This window comes from Planococcus citri, chromosome 4 (assembly GCF_950023065.1).
Source record: "Planococcus citri chromosome 4, ihPlaCitr1.1, whole genome shotgun sequence".
Classification (NCBI taxonomy): domain Eukaryota; kingdom Metazoa; phylum Arthropoda; class Insecta; order Hemiptera; family Pseudococcidae; genus Planococcus; species Planococcus citri.
In genome coordinates, this window is record NC_088680.1 from 28,909,388 (window position 1) to 28,929,351 (window position 19,964).

A 19,964-nucleotide genomic window follows, 5' to 3' on the forward strand; every position below is an offset into this window, starting at 1 on the left:
TAATATAAGTCACTATGATCTTATCATTGCGTTGAACAACAGTCATTCTTGCTGGGCAAGTGAAATTCAATTTATTTGTGCCAATATGCTTCGTTTTTTTTGCTTTAGAATTAGAACTTCGATTTGGTTGGCTATTTGAGATTGTTTCTTTTTTCCGATGCACACGACAGTTGAAGGAACGATGACAGAAGTACGTTGTTGTTAATGTTTGATCCTTCTGTCTCTTTCCTTTGTAATCTTTTACAAACATGCTCGAAGTTTCTTTCTCAATATTTTCCTTCCAAGCATTAAATTCTGAAAAATGATAGTTGATTGTTGATACGTATACTGATATTCAGGAATAGATAGACATAAAAATGAAACCCTTACCTTCATCATTAGATAGAGTGACAGTTTGTTCTTTTATATTAATGCCATGTTCTCTCAAATGCGGATAGTATTGAAGAAAGAAATTAAATTTCTTCTTACAAATGGCACAAATTATTCGTTTTTCTTTAGTAAGTTTTCCAGGTTTAGGTTCATTGCACAAATGTCGTGCATTTATATGTTTTACAAGGCTGTTTTTATGTTTGTATTGCTCATCGCAATCACCGCATTGAAAGCTCATTATTTATTACAATTTCATTTATTAACAAAATAAAGTAAAAATTCATACATCATTGAGAAAGAGCTAAGATAAACAGTAGAAAACAATACAGAAGGAGCATCAAAATCAAGTCATGTAAGGAGAGAAAAGCACGAGTTGGTGCGTGTGCGTAGCCAGTGAAGGATAAGAAGTTTGAGAAGTTCCAAAACAGCACCGTAATTACGGTAAAAACACTCGGAATCAAAAATCAGTGAAAACAGCTGAAAAACAATGACGTCATATAGTCGAGCCGATCCTGCCTTCACGTAGAGCTCGACTTAGTTCTAATTTGAAGTTCCATTTTATGGGTTTGGGACTTGCTCCCAACCCAGCGGCCGTTCCGTTCCAGTTCGATTCGATGCCGAGAAATATTTCCAAACTCTGGACTTAGTTTTATTTCAAGTTCAGGTCGACCTTGTCGATCTTTCATCTTATAATCATCTCATATGGACCAGTGAAATACCACCCAGAACTCACTCGGGATCGTAATTATGTAATTACGTATTCCTTATTTTGCGTCCCCTAGGGGACAGTTGGAGATTTCTCATCATTCTCGGATCGCCTTCTGTAAGTTTTTCGTGGAGTTCGACTTATTATTTTCCTTTTCCTTACCCGGGGAAAAAAGTTCAAACTTGGCCATACATGATCATGTATGACGACTTCATACATGATCATACTAAAAAATTGTCCCCCACATGCTCATGCATGGATCATTTGTATGAAATTGCATGTTTTATATCATACATTTTATTCTATAATCTAGAAAAGTGTCTATAATCTGGAAAAATGTCTGAAATTCATTTATCCACATTTGTCTTGCATTCTTAGCACATCTTATGTACTTATACCATTCAGCAAATTCATCCCATATATTTTATACTGACAATATTTTTATTATAAAAATTCATACATTCTCGAATTTTAAGTATGATCATACATGTTCATGTTTAAAAAAATACCCGCATTTACACATGATCATGGTTACACTAAATCATACTTGATCATACATGATCATATATGACATGTATGATCATGTGGGGGACAATTTTGTAACATGAGCATGTATGGAAACTTCGGTTTATGTATGATCATGTATGCTCGAGTTCATCCACCATACATGATCATGTATGGCCAAGTTTGAACTTTTTTCCCCCGGGTTATTATTTCCTTATTGACCTAAGCATCCTCGTGTTTATTGACCTAAGTTTTATTCTGATAAGTACGCCGTGTTCCTTTATTGACCTAAGCAACCTGTATATCCTCCAGTCCTAGCAATTCAATGTACAAATTTTATTCATTTTATTGTTTAATGTCTTTTACTATTTATTGTATCACGAGTCCCTCGCTTAGGGGGGAGTACTGTGGCGGTTCAGTTGCAGTTTGCGCCGTAACCTAGCGGCATGTTCATCTGCGCCAAATGCGCGCGCCGCTCGCCTAGCTGAGAGTTGTACACAGCTGAGTACTCGATGTATTTCATACGTTTCATTCCATTTTATCTCTCGTTCGCTGATGCACTTTCTGTACATTTTATCTTGTGATTAAAATACTTTACTTTTCATGTCCGTGTTGGCTTTTATTTTGCCAAAGCAAAACTTGTGTAAATGGGTACAAAATACCCAAAGTACCCTCGTGTTTATTGACCTAAGTTTCCTAAATCTATTTTTCCTCAAAAGAAATAGTCAAATAACCTTCAATTTCGTCCCTTAAATGGTGATCAAAGATTGGTATTGCGATGCGTTTCAATCCAATATAAACGTGTGCTATGAAGTTATTTGTGAGTTCTCGATTTATTCCGATCTATACTAGTTCCAGTGTATAAGCCGAGTAAATAAAATAGTCAAAAATAGTATTTTTGACCATTGATTCATCAAAGTATTTTCATCTTATAACATGCCGACTCGTAAGTATTCCAGTCGAAAATCTTAATTTTCGACCCTATTTCTACCAATCAATGTGATTGTCGACTATCTTCATCTCATAACCAATTCAACTAATAAATCTTCGTCACCTCATAAATGCTTTCCCACCCAACGCCATTATTGTATCCAGGTTTGATTATGTGAGCCCCAATATTCTTAATAAATAATTGATATTCATCTAATGAATACATCTTATAATTATTGTAGCACAGTACAAGGAACCCCTGTTTTCGTCCGCGATCTATTACGACCCTAAAGATTCTATGAGCTAGCACTCAGATCGCGAGAGATATCATCTTATAATTATTCACATCTTTAAATTGACAACCCAGTGCTTAAAAAGATATCCAGACATCGAAGTTAGGATGGATTACTCTATTCTACATTTCCATACTTTCATAAATCCAAAATTTGAAAACCATAAATCCTGATTTTTGGTAATTTTCAAATTTGTTTTCATAATTTACGATGGATTTTCCCTGTACAAATCTGTTTATGTCGCTACAAATTTGTTTACGAATTGATGAGAAATACCATTTTTTGTGCTATAATTTTACAAGTGAAACACATTGAAAAAATGTCACCGCTGTTTTAAACAAAAGCAGAAACCTAAAAAATTAATATTTTTGCATTATTGAAATATTTCACCAATATGTAGATGGACATTCCATAGTCAACTATGATAAGTAGGTACCCAATTAAAAAACAAAAACTTGGTAAAAATTTTATAAAAATCACGGCAAGAATTACTGAAAAAAAAATCAATGAGAAACGCTCTTATTTGAGGATATGAGAAAATGACACAATTTGTGGGAAAAAATTGACACACATTTCACATATATCCAAATTCAGATTGTTTTTTGTGTGTTTTTGAAGGACTTGCACCATAACCTGTAGGGTATAAAAAAAATTGAAGATGAAAATAAAAACATTAAAAAATTTTCATCCGGTAATTTGGCAAAAAAAATTATTCTTTTTTTTTAATTTTCACACTTTCATACCAAAATTTTTGCTGAGTTTTTTTTTTTTCAAATGCCTATATTCATAGTAAAACCTAAATAAATCACGTATCAATTCATCTAAAATTATTCACCATTGGTATTCAAAATAATGTTTAACAACAGTCAAAAACGCGTGTACTTTGTAACTGAAAGACTAAGTGTACTTTAGACACGATAACGAACAACAATTATATCAAAGAAGTTATATTTTCGTATAAAAGTAATATCAACAGTTCAACATGTACTTCCGAAGTACGTAATAAAAGCAACGAGGTATATCTACACTATAGAGAGCACCAAGGTGACTGTCGGCTGCCTGGTAGGAACGTCTAGCATCTACGTAGAGGCGACAATTGATCTAAGCGAAGATTACTCCAGCCAACACACCCCTTTAATCTTTAGCGCAGATCATAGTAACTTGAGTCGTAACTTCAAAAGTAATGAATTAACGCGTTCATAACGCAACGTACAATATTCATCGAATCAATAATGACCTGGAATAAAACAGATCACAAATATTAAGCAGACTGCTGCACTATTTACAAATCAAGCAGACTGCTGCCAAGTTCGAATCGAGCATACTGCTGCTCAGTTTAAATCGAGCAGACTGCTACCCATTTCAAATCTGGCAGACCGCTGCCAAGTTTACATATTAAGCAGACTGCTGCAATGTTCTTGAAATCGACCTGAGGCAAGAGCTTTCGTGAGGGCGTCAGCCGGCTGATCTTCCGACCTAACAAATCTAAGAACGATTTTATTATTTTTAACAAAATCTCGAACAATATGATAATTAAGTTTAGCAATGTGTCTAAGCTTAGGAGCTCCAGTTGTTTTGGCGATAGCGAGAGCAGGTTGACAATCACTGTGAATGAGAGCTAGCCCATGTCTAATCTTCGTCAATCGTTCCAACAAATCTACTGTAATGACGGCATCCTTCGAACACATTGACAGTGCAAAATATTCCGCTCCAGCTGAGGAGCCTGCTGGAATCGACTGCTTCCTAGTTCGCCAAACAACTGGGTCACCGTATGCTCGCACAAAGTAACCTGTAATGGAGCATCCCTCATCTCCAGTACCTAAAGAGGCATCGGTGTACGCATCTACAAATACACCTTCTTTCTCAAGCACCCCTTTATACCTCGTCTTCTAATAAGCATGCACGTAATGCTATAATACGATCAAACGCTAAAAACGTGTCATTAGAGGAATCATCAAAAATAACAGTTTCCTCGACATTTACGATGTCATAATCATCCCAGTCATCATTCTGAGGTTGAGTACTAGTACTAGCAACAGGATTACTTCTGTCGTCATAACGTTTTCCAGACACCATACTGGAATCATCTATATTCACATCAGCAGTATTACATTCTGCTGTATCATTCTGCCATGCTATAGCAGTTTCATCAAAATTAAAGTCAAACAACGTGTCTTTACTTTTCTTCAAGACACCATATGTAATATTCTCGATAAAGTCGACATCTTTCGACTCAATAATTCGCTTTGAGGGTAACATAATACGATAGCCGCTAATAGTATTATTCAAAATGTCATATAAGGATGCCTAAATAGAAATAGTTAGGCAATTATATTGGCATAAATTCAAGGATCCTCGTCAAGGTTAAAATCATAGGTGGGAAAATTGATAACTTATGACGTTATGTACTTACCTACCTAACGTCAGTATGTTTTCGGTAATTCGAGTATATGAACGTGTTCGTTCGAATATTTTTATCTTTTTGATAATGTAATTATTGAACATTCGAATTGCAATTAAATGGTGTAATATTTCGGTACGCGAGTTCGAATTATTTCAAATGATTTATTTTCAACTTTAGTTCCTGAGTATGCATCAAATGGAGTAAGTTCTTAATTCGAGCATACCGGCTAGGCTGAGGTAACTCCTCATGCCATAGTTCCGGGCAGTATTTAGGTTCTTATTCAAACTAGGCTACCATATAATTCAGCTAAGAATTTTAGTCGCAACTTAGAAATAAAATGATCAAGGAGATGGTCTTGTTTTAAGTCGTAAATTTAGATAATCCAGTTAAGGATTTAATTTGCCTAGTTTCCCATTTAGATAATCTAGTGAAAGATTTCAATGTGTAACCATCTTAATTTTATTCCTTTGGAATTAAAATGCACGTAATTTTCAATTACTTATTCGAGTGTTTAAACTAGGACATTGTCCAAAACTGTGTTATGATTGTAGACTTTGTCTACTGTGTAAATAGTGTTATTCTCCCCTTTTTTGGTTTAGAATTACTCGGAATTTCTCTTCATTTTATTCGAGCATTATTTTATGTTGATATAGGTAGGTTCTCTTTTCCTATACAAACCCACTCCATTTATCTTCAAAGTAAAATTCCTATACCTATTCCTGCTCACTAACGTTCCCTAGTCTAAAAATTTTCCTATTCAATAATCAATCTATATCACAAAAACTATACCACGTCTACCTCTCTCATCAAATTTCTCGTACTCATCTCTAGTTTTTCTAACAATCGCCAGACAACCAAACCGGCGTATAAACGAGATATCAGGAGTTTCACCACCAAACACTTCATAAGGTGATTTAAAACCATTCGACTTATGAGGAGTGCGATTATAAACATAAACTGCCTGAGATATAGCATGATCCCATAACGCAGTTGGAAGCCCAGAATCACTCAACATAGCTGTCGTTTTCTCTCGCAAGGTGCGATTGATTCGTTCAGCCACCCCATTATGGGTTGGAGTATCTGGCTCCGCTACTTCTATTTCGATTTTCTCCTGTTTCAACAATTTACCCATCTCACCTGCATATTCAGTACCACCGTCAGTACGCAAATATCGTACCTTGACATCTTTACCTATCATTCTACGCATATCGTCTAAATATTGTCTAAAGCAGTCAGCTGCGTCACTTTTATTACACATAACAAATACCATGGCAAACCTAGAGAAATCATCTACAAAGGTAATCACATACCTACGTTTACCTGGAAACGATAACGGCGTTATAGGGCCCATCACATCTGAATGGATTCTCTGCAATACAATCTTACTTCGTTGACGCTTCTTCTTCGACGGGTTCCTATGAACTTTCGCTAAAGCGCAAGATTGACAATCCATAATATCCTTACCAAAGGTTACATTTTTCAAAACGGCCATCTTAGCCTTATATACCTCTAAATAGCCTAGCGATGCATGCGCCAATCTCGTATGCCATAGAAGACCCAAGTTCTCACAAATCGTGAGAGAAGTTGGACTTGGACCGCCATCATCAGCATTAGTTAACATAGCTACCTCCCGTGGATTCCGAATACGCAGATCAGTGGCCCAGAACGGAGTTCTAAACTGAGCTCTAATGATCACATCACCAGTATTACCATCTCTGATGTAAAATTGCCAAGCATTACCATCAAAATATGCTCCTTATTCTACCAGCTGCCGTAAACTCAGCAGATTTTCAGACACATCTGAGGAATACAATACATTTGTAAAGGTAATAGGCTTACCTTGAGCAGTATAAGTATGAAACTCACCTAACTCATTGATTGCCAGAGCAGACTCCTGCCCTTTCTTGGCACAATCTATAATAGTAGGTCTACTCAATTTCCTTACTTAACTCAGAATTCGCCGCTCATTAGTGAAATGGTAACTTGCCCCAGAATCGACAATAAAATGAACAGTCAGTGCTGCTGCTGTCATACACTTACCCGATGAGTTGAAACAATCAATCGGATAGTAAAACTTGGAGTTGAACTCGGAATTGTCATCACCACGAACCATAAGATTGGATGGCTTCTTCTCACCCTTGACCTTTGGCGACTGCTTTCCACCTTCTCGTTCTGGACAATTTTTAGCAAAATGATTAGTTACCTTTTTACAATTGTAACAGAATGACCCATTTGATCTGCAGTCTTTTGACGAATGCCCTCGCATGTTGCATTTTCTGCATCGACCATAATGAGTTCCTTCGAATGAATTACTACCATTTTCTTGACTACCACCATTGTAGTCATCACGACGATTAGTACGATTTCCACCATTTGGATTGATACGATAGTTTCCACCATGGTTGGAATTAGAATTGGAATTGGAATTGGAATTGGAACCTCCGCCGTTGTAATTTCGAGAATTACCACCAGAATTACCATTCTGACTGTTGTAGTTTCGAGGATTGCCATTCCTCCCATTTGACCTTCGATGCTGGCTTCTATTATTCAAAGAACGATTCGACTTCTCATCAGAGTTCTGGTTTGCAAAGTGAACACCAGACACAGCGGCTGTTGACGATACCGCGTTCAGCTCCTTCTGTGTAGCCTCCTCATCTAGTAACCACTTCTTCACAATTTTGTAGTCGGTACGTCGAGTTCGATTCAGCATTGAAATGTCCTCACCTAAATCTCGAGTCTTGTATATCAACATACTCTTCTTGAAATGGTCTGACCAAACCATTCCGGCATCCTTACTCCTTTCAAACATGTCCTCGAGTAACCGGACAAACTTTGAAGGCTCTTTCAAGAAAGGATCGAACTTCAAATCGGTGATCTTCTGGAATAAAGCTTCGCGCAAGTTTTCGGAGATCGGTTGCTTTTCTCCATCTAACCGCTGGATGATCTCCTCCGGCTCACGTATATTCTCAACCAAACGTTGGTGTTGAGCATCTAAATGGCCTAAGATGATCAGCCTAGTTGAAGCCTTCCTAGTTGAAATATCGACATTAGTGACAGGTTTCGGCGCGGACGGGTCAACGATGTCAATTAATTTTCGAACTCTCAAATCGTCAAATAACATATTTTTCCAGTTCTTGTAACTAGAATTTTCTGTTAATTTGTACTCGATGTTTGGAAAATACGCATTGAACGACTGTGGAGTGAATCCAACATTTCCCACTGATGTAGGCATCGTTACTGCGGAGGCACGACAGGACACAATTGGAGTTGTAGTGAAATTAGCATTTCCCAGATTGCCTAGGTAGGCTCTGCTGGAGGTAGGTATAGTGCCAGAGGTGAAATTAGCGTTTCCCAGATTGCCTAGATTGGCTATCCTGGATGCGGATGTGGTACCACCAGAAACCACATTGTTATCACTGGCATGTATATTTATCACTTTATGAGCTGTTACAAAGCGGTTAGGTTTATTCATTGATGTTGTTACCGTAAGCTGCGGCATTGTCTGCATTGCTGCTGTTGTAGCAGGAGGCAGAGGTAGTGGCGGCAACAACAGGTAGTTTGGCACATTGCCCACAAACGAAAACGAATTCGAAGCCGGATTAATTACAGGACTGCTCACCGGACCTCTGCTCATGTTTACCGAACGAATAACACCTTCCAACTCAGCTTTAAAACGCTCCATCATTGAACTTAATAAATTCTCCATCATGCATGAATGACTTTGTCACGAATGTACTATCACTACCGAACTAATAATCGAATATTTAATCAAAACGAATCAAAACCATACGCTTATGCTACCATGAAAGACTAAGTGTACTTTAGACACGATAACTAACAACAATTATATCAAAGAAGTTATATTTTCGTATAAAAGTATAAAAGTAATATCAACAGTTCAACATGTACTTCCGAAGTACCTAATAAAAGCAACGAGGTATATCTACACTATAGAGAGCACCAAGGTGACTGTCGGCTGCCTGGTAGGAACGTCTAGCATCTACGTAGAGGCGACAATTGATCTAAGCGAAGATTACTCCAACCAACAGTAACATTTAAAAAAAAAAAAAAAAAAAAAATCAAAAAGTTGAAAATTATAGAAGTCCAAACCTAAGAATATATTGCCGAATAGAATATATGCATGAATAAACCCTCCCTTGGTATGCAGCGGGGAGGTCGAGTGAGTTATGTAGGTGGAAATCGGCGCGCGTGCGTCATGTTCAGCTAGGGTTGGGGGTTCAAGCCCTGCGGGGCCGAAAATTTTTTGAAATTTTTTTTTCGTTTTTTGGAAATTTTATTAGTTTACCATGCTTGAAAATACATAATTTATCAATGGACATTCTATTATCGGTGTGTTTTTATGCAAGATTTTAGAATAAAATGTACAACACAAAACATGCAATTTCACATACATGATCATACATGAGCATGTGGGGGACAATTTTTTAGTATTTGCATGTATGAAGTCGTCATACATGATCATGTGTTAAGTCCCAGGAAAATGAACACGCGTTTCTGTACACCATATATTTACAGATTAGAACATTCGTATAATAAGTCAAGACTAAGACTAAAAACTAAACTAATATCGACTCGCGACCGCGTCTATATCTAGTGGCGATCTCGATGATGAGTCATGATTCGGAGAGATACGACAGATTCTCCCCCACTTAATAAGAAAGCCTGTCTGGCGGATTCCGGGTCCTTGTTGATTTTCGAATTTGATTTTCATCGTTTGAAAATGTCACATGTTTGGGAGGAGGTATTTCTGTCCGTCGTAACTGGTTTACATGTTTCTTGGTTTCGAAATCGTTGTCTGTTTTCACATCATAGTGGAGGCTTCCAAGACACCTCAGCACTTTGCCTGGAGTCCATTTGTTGTTGAATCTGATAAGTACTCTCTCCCCCACTTGAAAGGAACGTTTTACAGGAGGATTAGAATGAGGAAGAGGTTGAGTCGGAGGGGGACGCAAAGCATCAAGTTTAATAAGTAAGACTCTGTTCAAGTAAAGCTCGGCGGGTGATTTATTATTGTTACGAGGTGTGGCTCTATATCTGAATAAAATTTCCCTTACCAGTACAGGTATAGGAGAAGTAGATGTCTGTAACCCTTTTTCGAGAGCATGTGTTATGGTTTGAATGTAACGTTCTGCCTGCCCATTGGTTGCAGGATGTCCGGGTGCTATAAATTTCTGGATAATTCCACAGCTTTCACAGAATTTCTGAAATTCTGTACTTTTGAAAATAGCAGCATTGTCAGAGACCAATACCACCAGAAAACCATGGGTTGCAAAAATATCTTTGAGAAATTTGATAGTGATGGCTGATGTAGGGTCAGATTTTGAAACTCTAACCTCTGCCCATTTTGATTTTGCATCAACGAGAATAAATAAAAATTGACCTCGGATCGGACCTGGGTAGTCCATGTGAACTCTTTCAAAATTTGAAGTAGGCTCTTCCCAAGTATGAGTTCGAATTTGAGGAGGAAGGTTTTGGGTTGAGGCACAGGCAGTACAACTACGTACCATATGCTCAATGTCTGAGTCTATTTTTGGCCAGTAGCAATATCGTCTGGCGAGGCGTTTCATACGAATGATACCAATATGAGTTGAATGTAACTCATCTAAAATATGATGACCCAATGATGTGGGAATAAATACGCGATCACTCTAAAGATAATGCCTTGGTTCAAAGAATAAAGTGGATCGTTTGTTCCCTGTTCGAGTTGGTCTAGTAGAGGTTTTAATTCTTTATCAGTGGCTGTTTCCTGAGCTAGCGTTTTATTAGTTACAGTGATAGATGAAATGTGATTGATAGCGTCCCATTCAATCATATCAGTTTCGAGGCTGAGAATGTTTTCTATGCCCGAGGTTCCAGGAATCAGAGCTCAGGAGAAATAATCAACATTTTGATGACGTTCGGATTCGCGGTGTTTGATTGTATACTCATAACAGTCATAACCTTTCAGGAAAACTGAATATCTTAATAAACATCCGGCAGTCATTGGTGGCACGTTTGTTGGATGAAAAATACGTTGAAGAGGTTTGTTATCTGTAATGAGTTCGAATTTGCGACCAAATAGATAAGTATGAAATTTGTCAACTGAGAAAATTATAGCCAGTGCTTCTCTATCAAGTTGGCTATATTTAGATTCTGCTTCTGTGAGAGAACGTGAGATAAAAGCAATGGGACGTTCTTCCCCATTTACAATATGAGACAAAACTCCAGCAATGCCAAATGGACTAGCATCACATGCTAAAGAGATAGGTAAATCTGGGTTATAGGGCATAAGTACACGATCACTGGCGATTTCATTCTTCAATTTAATGAAGGCTGATTTGCAATTTGAACTCCAAAAGAATCGCCTATTTTTAAGAAGCAATTGGCGCAGTGGATAAGTCATTTTATGAATCATGTGGAATAAATTTAGAATAATAAGTAATGAGTCCTAAGAATTTACGAACTTCATCTACTACGTTTCTGGGCCTGGGTGAATTGAGGATACTTTCCACTTTCTTCGGACATTTTGAAATCTTGTTGTATTGAATTTCATACCCTAAATACGAAATTTTTTGGGTGAAAAATACGCACTTCTGTTTGTTCAAGTGGAGATTATTATTTTGAAGTGCAGTCAGAACAGCAATTAAACGTTCATAACATTCTTGCAAAGTAGCACCATAAATGATGATGTCATCAAAATACCTTGCAACACCTTTGAGACCATGGAGAATGCGATCCAAAATTCTGTGAAAAACATGAGGTGCTGTTTTTATCCCAAATGATAAATGATTCACTCGATAGGCACCTACCCGTACAACAATGACCATGTCAATTTTGATGTCAATGTCGACACATCCACATCCGTCACTTTTGGATGCCACATGTCGATGTGAATTTCGACCCTGTGTCGAGCCAAATGTGGATGTAATTGTCGATCAATGTTGATCGACATTCATGTCGACAATTCGCTCCACACAGTGTCGAAATTCACATCGACATGTGGCATCCAAAAGTGACGGATGTGGATGTGTCGACATTTGCATCGAAATTTTCATCAAAATTTGCTTCAGCAGCATAAAAATAATCAAAAATTATCAAAGTACTGAAAAAATAGAAAACATTAAAATCAATGGTAAAGGGCGAGGGGGGGGGCTTGAAATCAAAATTTGGGAAAATATAGTTAGAAAAAACACCTCCGATCACATTACAGTAAAAAACACTACACAATTTCAAAAAAAAAAAAAAAGAACAGTGAAAATTGAAAAAAAAACACACAAATAATATCCTGAAACGTGAAAAAAATCGGGAAAAAGGGTGAGTGGGGCTTGAAATCAAAATTTGGAAAAAAATCAAAAATTATGAAAGTACAGAAAAAAATCGCAAAATATAAAACATATTAAAATCAGTGATAAAGGACAGGGGGGGGGGGTTGTAATCAAAATTCGGGAAAACAATTGAAAAAAACACCAATTAACATCAGCAAAAATCACTACAATTTAAAGAAAAAAACGAAAACAAAAAACAGTAAAAATTGAAAGAAAATTCACAAAAATTCTAAAACGTGAAAAAATCAAGAAAAGCTCCTAAAAAATTCGAAATAAACCAGCAAGTTTTGAGAAGCTCAATCAAACTCAGTAAGAAAGAGAATTCTGCAAAACTTTAAGCTGAAGCTGTTAAATTTTACTGGCTTTATTAAAACACATTATGCACACACTATAACTAGTGTTACGATACGAGGAGGTTCGTTGCGACTAAATTATCAATCCACCGACGGTATTAATCATCCGTGGATGATTTCCGCTAAAACTGCTGACCAGCAGTTTCAGCGGAAATGTGGCGTTATCGCCTCGATGTGCCGTGTGCAACTTTGTATCTGCGGATTTTCGTATCTGCCGATCAATGGCTAAAATATCACGTCGATAAAACTGTCTACATTAACATCGGCTTATCAGTTGGGTAAAAAACTAGAAATTATATTAGTGTCGATGTATTTGTGGATGATCGACTTCCACATCGACATAACATCGACAACTCCAAATTATGGAAAAGTGAATAATTTTATCAAGGCCATTAAAAAAATTTTCTCCCTTCAAACAAAGATCATCTTTTCAAATGTTTACTGAGCTTTTAAACACTGAAACAGAAATTTTAATTCTGAAAAATTGGTCGACATAGTTGTGGATGTAAATTTCGAGCATCGAATTTTACATCAACATGTCGACATCGCATGTCGAGGTATCAGAAATAATGAGAAAATTTCAAAAATTTTCATTAACCTGGCTTCTTTAGGGACAGAAGATTCCTATTAAATAACTTATTGGTCACTTTTCCATCATCATGTTGAAAAAAACGTAGTCGATGTAAATGTCGACTAAATGTCGACGTCTACAATTGTTGTACGGGTAAGTGCTTTGAAATTGCTTGAATGAAGGAGCTTTTTTCATTAACCATCATATGTAGGTAAGCTTTGAACAAATCTAGTTTGCAATAATAATAAGCATTTCTTAATTCGTGCAGGGTTTCATCAATTCTGGGGATTGGATCATGAGCATCATAGAGATGAGGGTTAACAGTGAGTTTATAATTGGCACATAGACGAAGAGTATCATCTGGTTTGGGTACAACCACGACCCTCTCCATTTAACAGGCCAGAACCGTGAAACTTGGCAACAAGGCTATCAGGCCCAAGTTTTGTTATCTAGCAATGGCGATTATATGAAATTAATTACTTTTTCACGAATTTTTCATATTTAATGGGTATATTTGCGAGTGTTTTCTCGATTAATTTTTCTACAATTCAATTGTATGTTCGCAATTGTTGATATTTCGTGCGATTGTTGATATTTCATCCATTTTTTTAAACGAAATAATGGTGATTAAGTGCGTACTGGAGTGTCAAAGCAACGTAATGGCGACAATATGATTTCAATCATTTTTTTCACTCGCTTGTGTTATTTTATTACGATATTTGCGAGTGTTTTCGCGATCAATATTCGTTATTTTACTCGGATGTAATGTTCCAGTGTTATTATTTCATGATTTTGATTTTATTCACGACGAAATCATGGTAAACAAATGCTGTATGCCCGAGTGCAAAAGTAATTATCGTGGAACACCATATGTCAAAGTATTCTCGTTTCCAAATGCGGAGAAATATCCTGAGGTACATAGAAAATGGATTAAGAAAGTGTCGCGAAAAGATTGGGCACCTACCAAAAACTCAGTCATCTGTATCAATCATTTCCATAGCTCCGATATTGACAACACCGGATCCCGTACGAAATTGAATCCGAATGCGATACCGCTAGTGCATCACGAAAATGTACCACAGTACCTCAGTGAACCAGAGAAACCAAAATTGAGAACTGACCCAGCAAAAAGAAGAGAAGAGTACATCGAAAATCACAACAATGATGTTGAAATGTGGTTGGAATCAGATCACATTAAAAGCTTCGAAGTATTCAAAACAGAAGTAAACAATCGCTACATGCAAGCTGGGTGGTATGTAAAAATTACTGATGAATTCGTGTTATTTTATTTAATAGACGATACTCCTGTTGTAACATCGTCAGTGAAAATTTACTCTACTTTTTTTTGTGAAATTCGTGTTCGTAATGTCACTCTCACCAACTTCGACTTCAATTAGGTTCTACCGTCTAACAGCAAACTCGAATTGTGGTCTCAGCTGGACAATATTCTTGCGAGATATAAAGATCAAAACGTTGAAGTGAGTGAGAAAAATGCGTGTTTGGCTGCTATTCGAAAAAAATTTTCTAAATTAATTTCTATCATGGAGAATGAAAACGAAAACATCGTTGCTCTTAGTTTTATTTTTGAACAGTTTGAATTGGTTTTTACTAATCCTCATGATTTGCACTACTCCACTGATATAATGGTGTGGTGTTTCATGATTTATTCGCAATCATCTAGTTCCTACATATCCATTCGTGAAACCCATCATTTAATTCTACCCCATCCGAAGTACTTGCAACGACTGTGCTCCTCTTTCCATATTTCACCAAAGTGTCATGAAGAAAACGAACATTTCTTGCAAAGTAAAATCAAATTATTGTCTGAGCAAGAAAAATTTGTTGTGCTACAAATCGATGAAATATATGTAAAACCTCGTGCTGAATATAAAGGAGGAGAAATTATTGGTTATGCTGAAAATACTGAAAAAGTGGTAGAAGCTCGTACAATTCAAGCTTTTTTAATCTCTTCTGCTTTTGGTCGTTTCAAAGAGGTAGTTAGCTTGCACCCTGTAAAAAATTTAACAGGAGATGATTTATTAAATTTATGCCTCAAGGTGATGGAATTATTGATTAAAGTTGGTTTCAAAATTTTGATAGTTATTTCAGATAATAATAGAGTGAACCGAAACATGTTTAGTAATCTTTTAAAATCCGAATCTGAAATTTTAAAGCAACCTAATAAATTAATTGCAATGTATGATACAGTACATATTTTCAAAAATGTCCGAAATAATTGGCTTAACCTGAAAGATTATGACAAAACGTTTATTTTTCCAAAATTTGGGGATTTTTCAGAAAATCCTGAACTGTGTTATGCTAAATTTACAGAAATTCGTAATTTTTATCAGCTTCACAAATTGGAAATTATTAAAAAAGGGTTCCGATTGAATTTCAAAAGTTTATACCCAACCAATCTGGAGAGGCAAAAAGTTGTGTTGGTTGTTAATATTTTCAATGATAGCACTTATGTTGCTTTAAAAGATGATTTCGATTCAAAAAACGAAAAACAAGTAGTTCATAATGAAGGTACTTTTATGTTCATTGATATTATTCTCAAATGGTGGTATATTATGAATATTAAAAATAAATTCCGCGGAAAGTTCTCTAGAAATTCTTGGTGTGATCCATTTACTAGTGCTGATGATGAACGTTTCGTTTTTTAAAATAATTTTGTACTTTGGCTTCAGACCTGGCAGAATAATAAAAATTGCGTAGGGTTGACTACAGATACATTTAATGCTATTTTGACATCAACGAAAGGTATGATTGAGTTCATTAAATATTCGATTAATGAGTTAAAAGTCCCATACGTGTTACCTGGAAAAGTTCAGACGGATAATTTGGAAGAACGTTTCTGTCTCTATAGACAACTTTCAGGCAGTCATTACAATGTTTCTGTTGTTCAAATTTTGGAATCAGAACAAAAAATTCGAGTAAAAAGTCTGTTAGGGTTGAAGTCGGCTAAATTTGGTAAAATAAAATTCGTTCCAAGTCATTTAGACCATGATTTTAAAATATCTGATGCGGAAATTGATGTTACTTTATTTGAAAGAATCTTAGATAGTGAATATTTAGAATGGGAACTAGATGAATCGTCTCTATTTTACATTTCTGGTTTCATATCTTTTAAGATTGTATCCTCTACAAAATGTATCTTATGTCACGAATTAGTGCAATCAGAAGAAGAAATAAATGATGTATACTTTGAATTGATTAATAGAGGTGGTTTAACTGTACCTCAAAGCTGTGTTGTAGAAGTATGTCGTCATGTACTTTGTATTTTTCGTATTTTAATTACTGTAGAATTTGAAAAGGATTTTCTTAATCATGGAAAACAGAGAGAGCTTTTAATGACACTCAGTTTCCTTGCAATTCGACGTTATGATCGTTCCTTGAATGATATTTTTGATCAAAAATGTGCATGTCATAATGATTACTCTGATATTTTTAAAAGGATTGTAAAAACCTGTACAAATATTGCCTTGAATAATTACACAAAAATGAAAAATGATATTTTATCTGTGTCCGAACCAAAAACAAAAAAGAGAAAAGTTCAAGTTTTCAATAATCCTAATTAAATGTTATTTTATCGCTTATTTTCATTGCTTATGCTTACGTCAACGTTTTCCTTATTTTTTAGAATTATCTTTTTTTTGCTTTTTTCCGATGCTTGAAATTTGACATAGGTTTCAAGTTTCAATTTATTATTCAATTTTTAAGTTTTTATTTGATTTTTTTCAGTTTTTAATTTCAAACTTTCAAACTTTCAAAGTTTGAAGTTTCAATTTAATATTCAATTACTTATTAAGGTTTCATTTGATTTTTTTAGTTTTTAATTTCAAACTTCCAAAGTTTGAAGTTTCAAGTTTCAATTTAATATTCAATTACTTATTAAGCTTTCATTTGATTTTTTTAGTTTTTAATTTCAAACTTCCAAAGTTTGAAGTTTCAAGTTTCAATTTAATATTCAATTACTTATTAAGCTTTCATTTGATTTTTTCAATTTCAAAATTCAAACTTCCGAATTTTTTTTGAATTTCAATATTAATCAACTTAAGTCATGATGAATAATCTTTGATTTTTCCAAAATATTTCTATTTTCTAATTTCTTTATGTACGTATTTTTAATTCGTTTGTGTGTTCTTTTAATGATGAATTTATTGTTCCTTTATAAATTTATTAATGTATACCTTCATTGTGAATTGTGATATTAATTTGAACTAGTTGTACAATGGTGACATGTTTCAAATATGAATAAGGATCTCTAATTTTTGTTAAATATTGACTAAAATATTTTTTTAAGTGTTCGCCTGTTCCTTGAATTTGCATTTAATGTGATTAAACGAATACCACTGAATTACTACGTTGTACCACTATTGATAATTATTATTTAGTTTACAAAGTTGATTATAATTAAGAAAAATCAGATGTGAAAAAATGAATTTAATAAAAATGAATAAAAACGAAAAATTTCTGTGTTCTCTGTTCTTTTTTCATTCATTTTTGCGATGTTACGAGCGCTAATCATTCTGGGCCTGATAAACACGAAAATGCGGCGTTGCCGTTAGCAGCGGTTCCGGCCTGTTAAATGGAGAGGGTCGTGGTACAACTACAAGTGGAGAACCCCACTCACTTTTATCAATTTTGGTTATGACACCTTCAGCTTCAAAACGAATCAGTTCTTTTTCGACTTTATCTCTGAGTGAATAAGGAAGTGAATGAGGTTTTATATAGATAGACACTGTGTTAGGTTTCAGCTGAAGGTCACATTCGAAATTTGGCACACAGCCAATTGTTGGAGTGAAAATTGAATGAAACTGGGTCTCAATTTGCTCAATTAGCTTTTTAGGTTCTGAGATTGAGTTAATCTCATCCGAACTTGATGTTTCTTAGATCGCTTGTTGATGAAATGTGAGTTTGTAGGAAAAGGTAGGGATAAGTTGTGCGCACGTCAAATGTTGTGATTGGCTAAATCGTTACCCCCAGAAATCTTAGGAACGAATGGGAAGTCGATTAGGTGATGTAACATATACAGATGACTGCATCACACACAGAAATCTTATGTAATATTTCCGAAGATTGCGTCATCTTTTATTAGGTAGGTACGTAGGTAGAACAACTAAATAGGCAGGGATGTCGACGGGGTCAATGTACAATCAAGTGGTCATTAAAATTACGTAATACTTCGACGTCTCAAGGATCCGCAAAATATTTCTTCATGTATGGAGGAAGAAAAAATAACAGTGTTTTTTCTCCCAAGTATAAGTTAACAGATTTCGACATAATATTTTCTCCCACGTAGTCGGCATAAAATTCATTTAATTCCACAGTTTTGAGGTCGATATTTTCTCCCAATGTAGTGGGAGAAAAGCCATATTTTTCTCCCAGTAGAAGATGAAATGTTATATTTTCTCCCAGTATAGGGATTTCTAACAGCTTTCTGTCACCATAGGTGGGAGAAATAATTTAGTTTTCTCCCAGTATAGGTGACCTAAAAGTGATAATTTTCTCCCATTACAAATTACAATAAAAATTTTTTTCTCAGTGAAATAAATTAATCGCTATAATTAATAGCAATAATAATAAACAATAGATAGTTGATTAAATACAATTGTATATGTATAGCAATAATGCTGAATGCCCAAATGTGCGAGAAGAAATAGTTAATTGAGATGTTACCCCAATGAAAGTTCTAATCTCACTGAACCCAAATTCGAAATTGATTTAGGAGGTTAACGACGTTTGTAGAAGGGGAAAATCCCACCTGCTTCTCCCTCTACCAACCCCTTAACCAAGCAGGTAGTAAATGTCGTAAATCCCTTAACCTGCAGGTGTTGGAAAGATCGGGAGAACAATGGAGAGAAATAAGGGTTATTTTATGACCCTGATAAGATCAAAACGTGACAAAATAATGGGTTCGGCAGGTAACAAATAAACTGATGAACAATGATCAGCAGGGGGTCTGACACAAAACACCTGCTTGATCCCACTTGCTCCAGAATTCCAAACACTCAGCCCCATGTGAACCAAATTTTTTATTTTTTTTTATTTTTTGGTATGTTGTAAACATCCATAAGAGGCATCCTCACAAAAAATTTCAACCCCCTCCCCCATATTTTCCCCTCAAAATGGCGTTTTTTAGTTTTGTTTGCCCGTTTTAGCAATGATCATGATTCGGCACAAAAATGCGAATAGCATTTTTAATAATGTATTTTTGACTCCTACAAAACATATATTTTTTTCAAAAAAAAATTTTTGGTGGGCCGTGGTCAAAAATTGAAAAAATCAACAGAGGGGGTTAAAAAATGGATTCTGGTGTAAATCATTGTTTTTGGTAAACAAGGTGTCGTGAACCCCACGAGCACGAATATGACGTCCAATTTTACGCTACCCTCATCCACACCCCTCCAGTGCCTTAGCCCCCACCTCAATTCCTACTATATTAAATACATATTGAGCTATTTTCATAATGTTGGTATCGTTTCCATATGAATCGAACCCTCCGA

At 35.6% G+C, this 19,964-nt stretch overlaps 2 protein-coding genes across 2 annotated transcripts; one reads left to right on the plus strand and one right to left on the minus strand.

The window, feature by feature from the left end:
* Positions 1-3,742: 3,742 nt before the first annotated feature.
* Positions 3,743-9,103, minus strand: LOC135843635 (uncharacterized). Its single transcript, XM_065361583.1, has 2 exons — positions 7,247-9,103; positions 3,743-4,039 (listed from the first exon to the last, which is right to left on the minus strand). The coding sequence occupies exons 1-2, from the start codon at positions 8,913-8,915 to the stop codon at positions 4,029-4,031; spliced, it is 1,680 nt and encodes a 559-aa protein (XP_065217655.1). The 5' UTR covers positions 8,916-9,103; the 3' UTR covers positions 3,743-4,028.
* Positions 9,104-14,270: 5,167 nt separating this feature from the next.
* On the plus strand, positions 14,271-14,769 carry LOC135845144 (THAP domain-containing protein 3-like). The gene is made up of 2 exons (XM_065363607.1): positions 14,271-14,678; positions 14,752-14,769. The coding sequence occupies exons 1-2, from the start codon at positions 14,271-14,273 to the stop codon at positions 14,767-14,769; spliced, it is 426 nt and encodes a 141-aa protein (XP_065219679.1).
* The last annotated feature ends 5,195 nt before the right edge of the window (positions 14,770-19,964 follow it).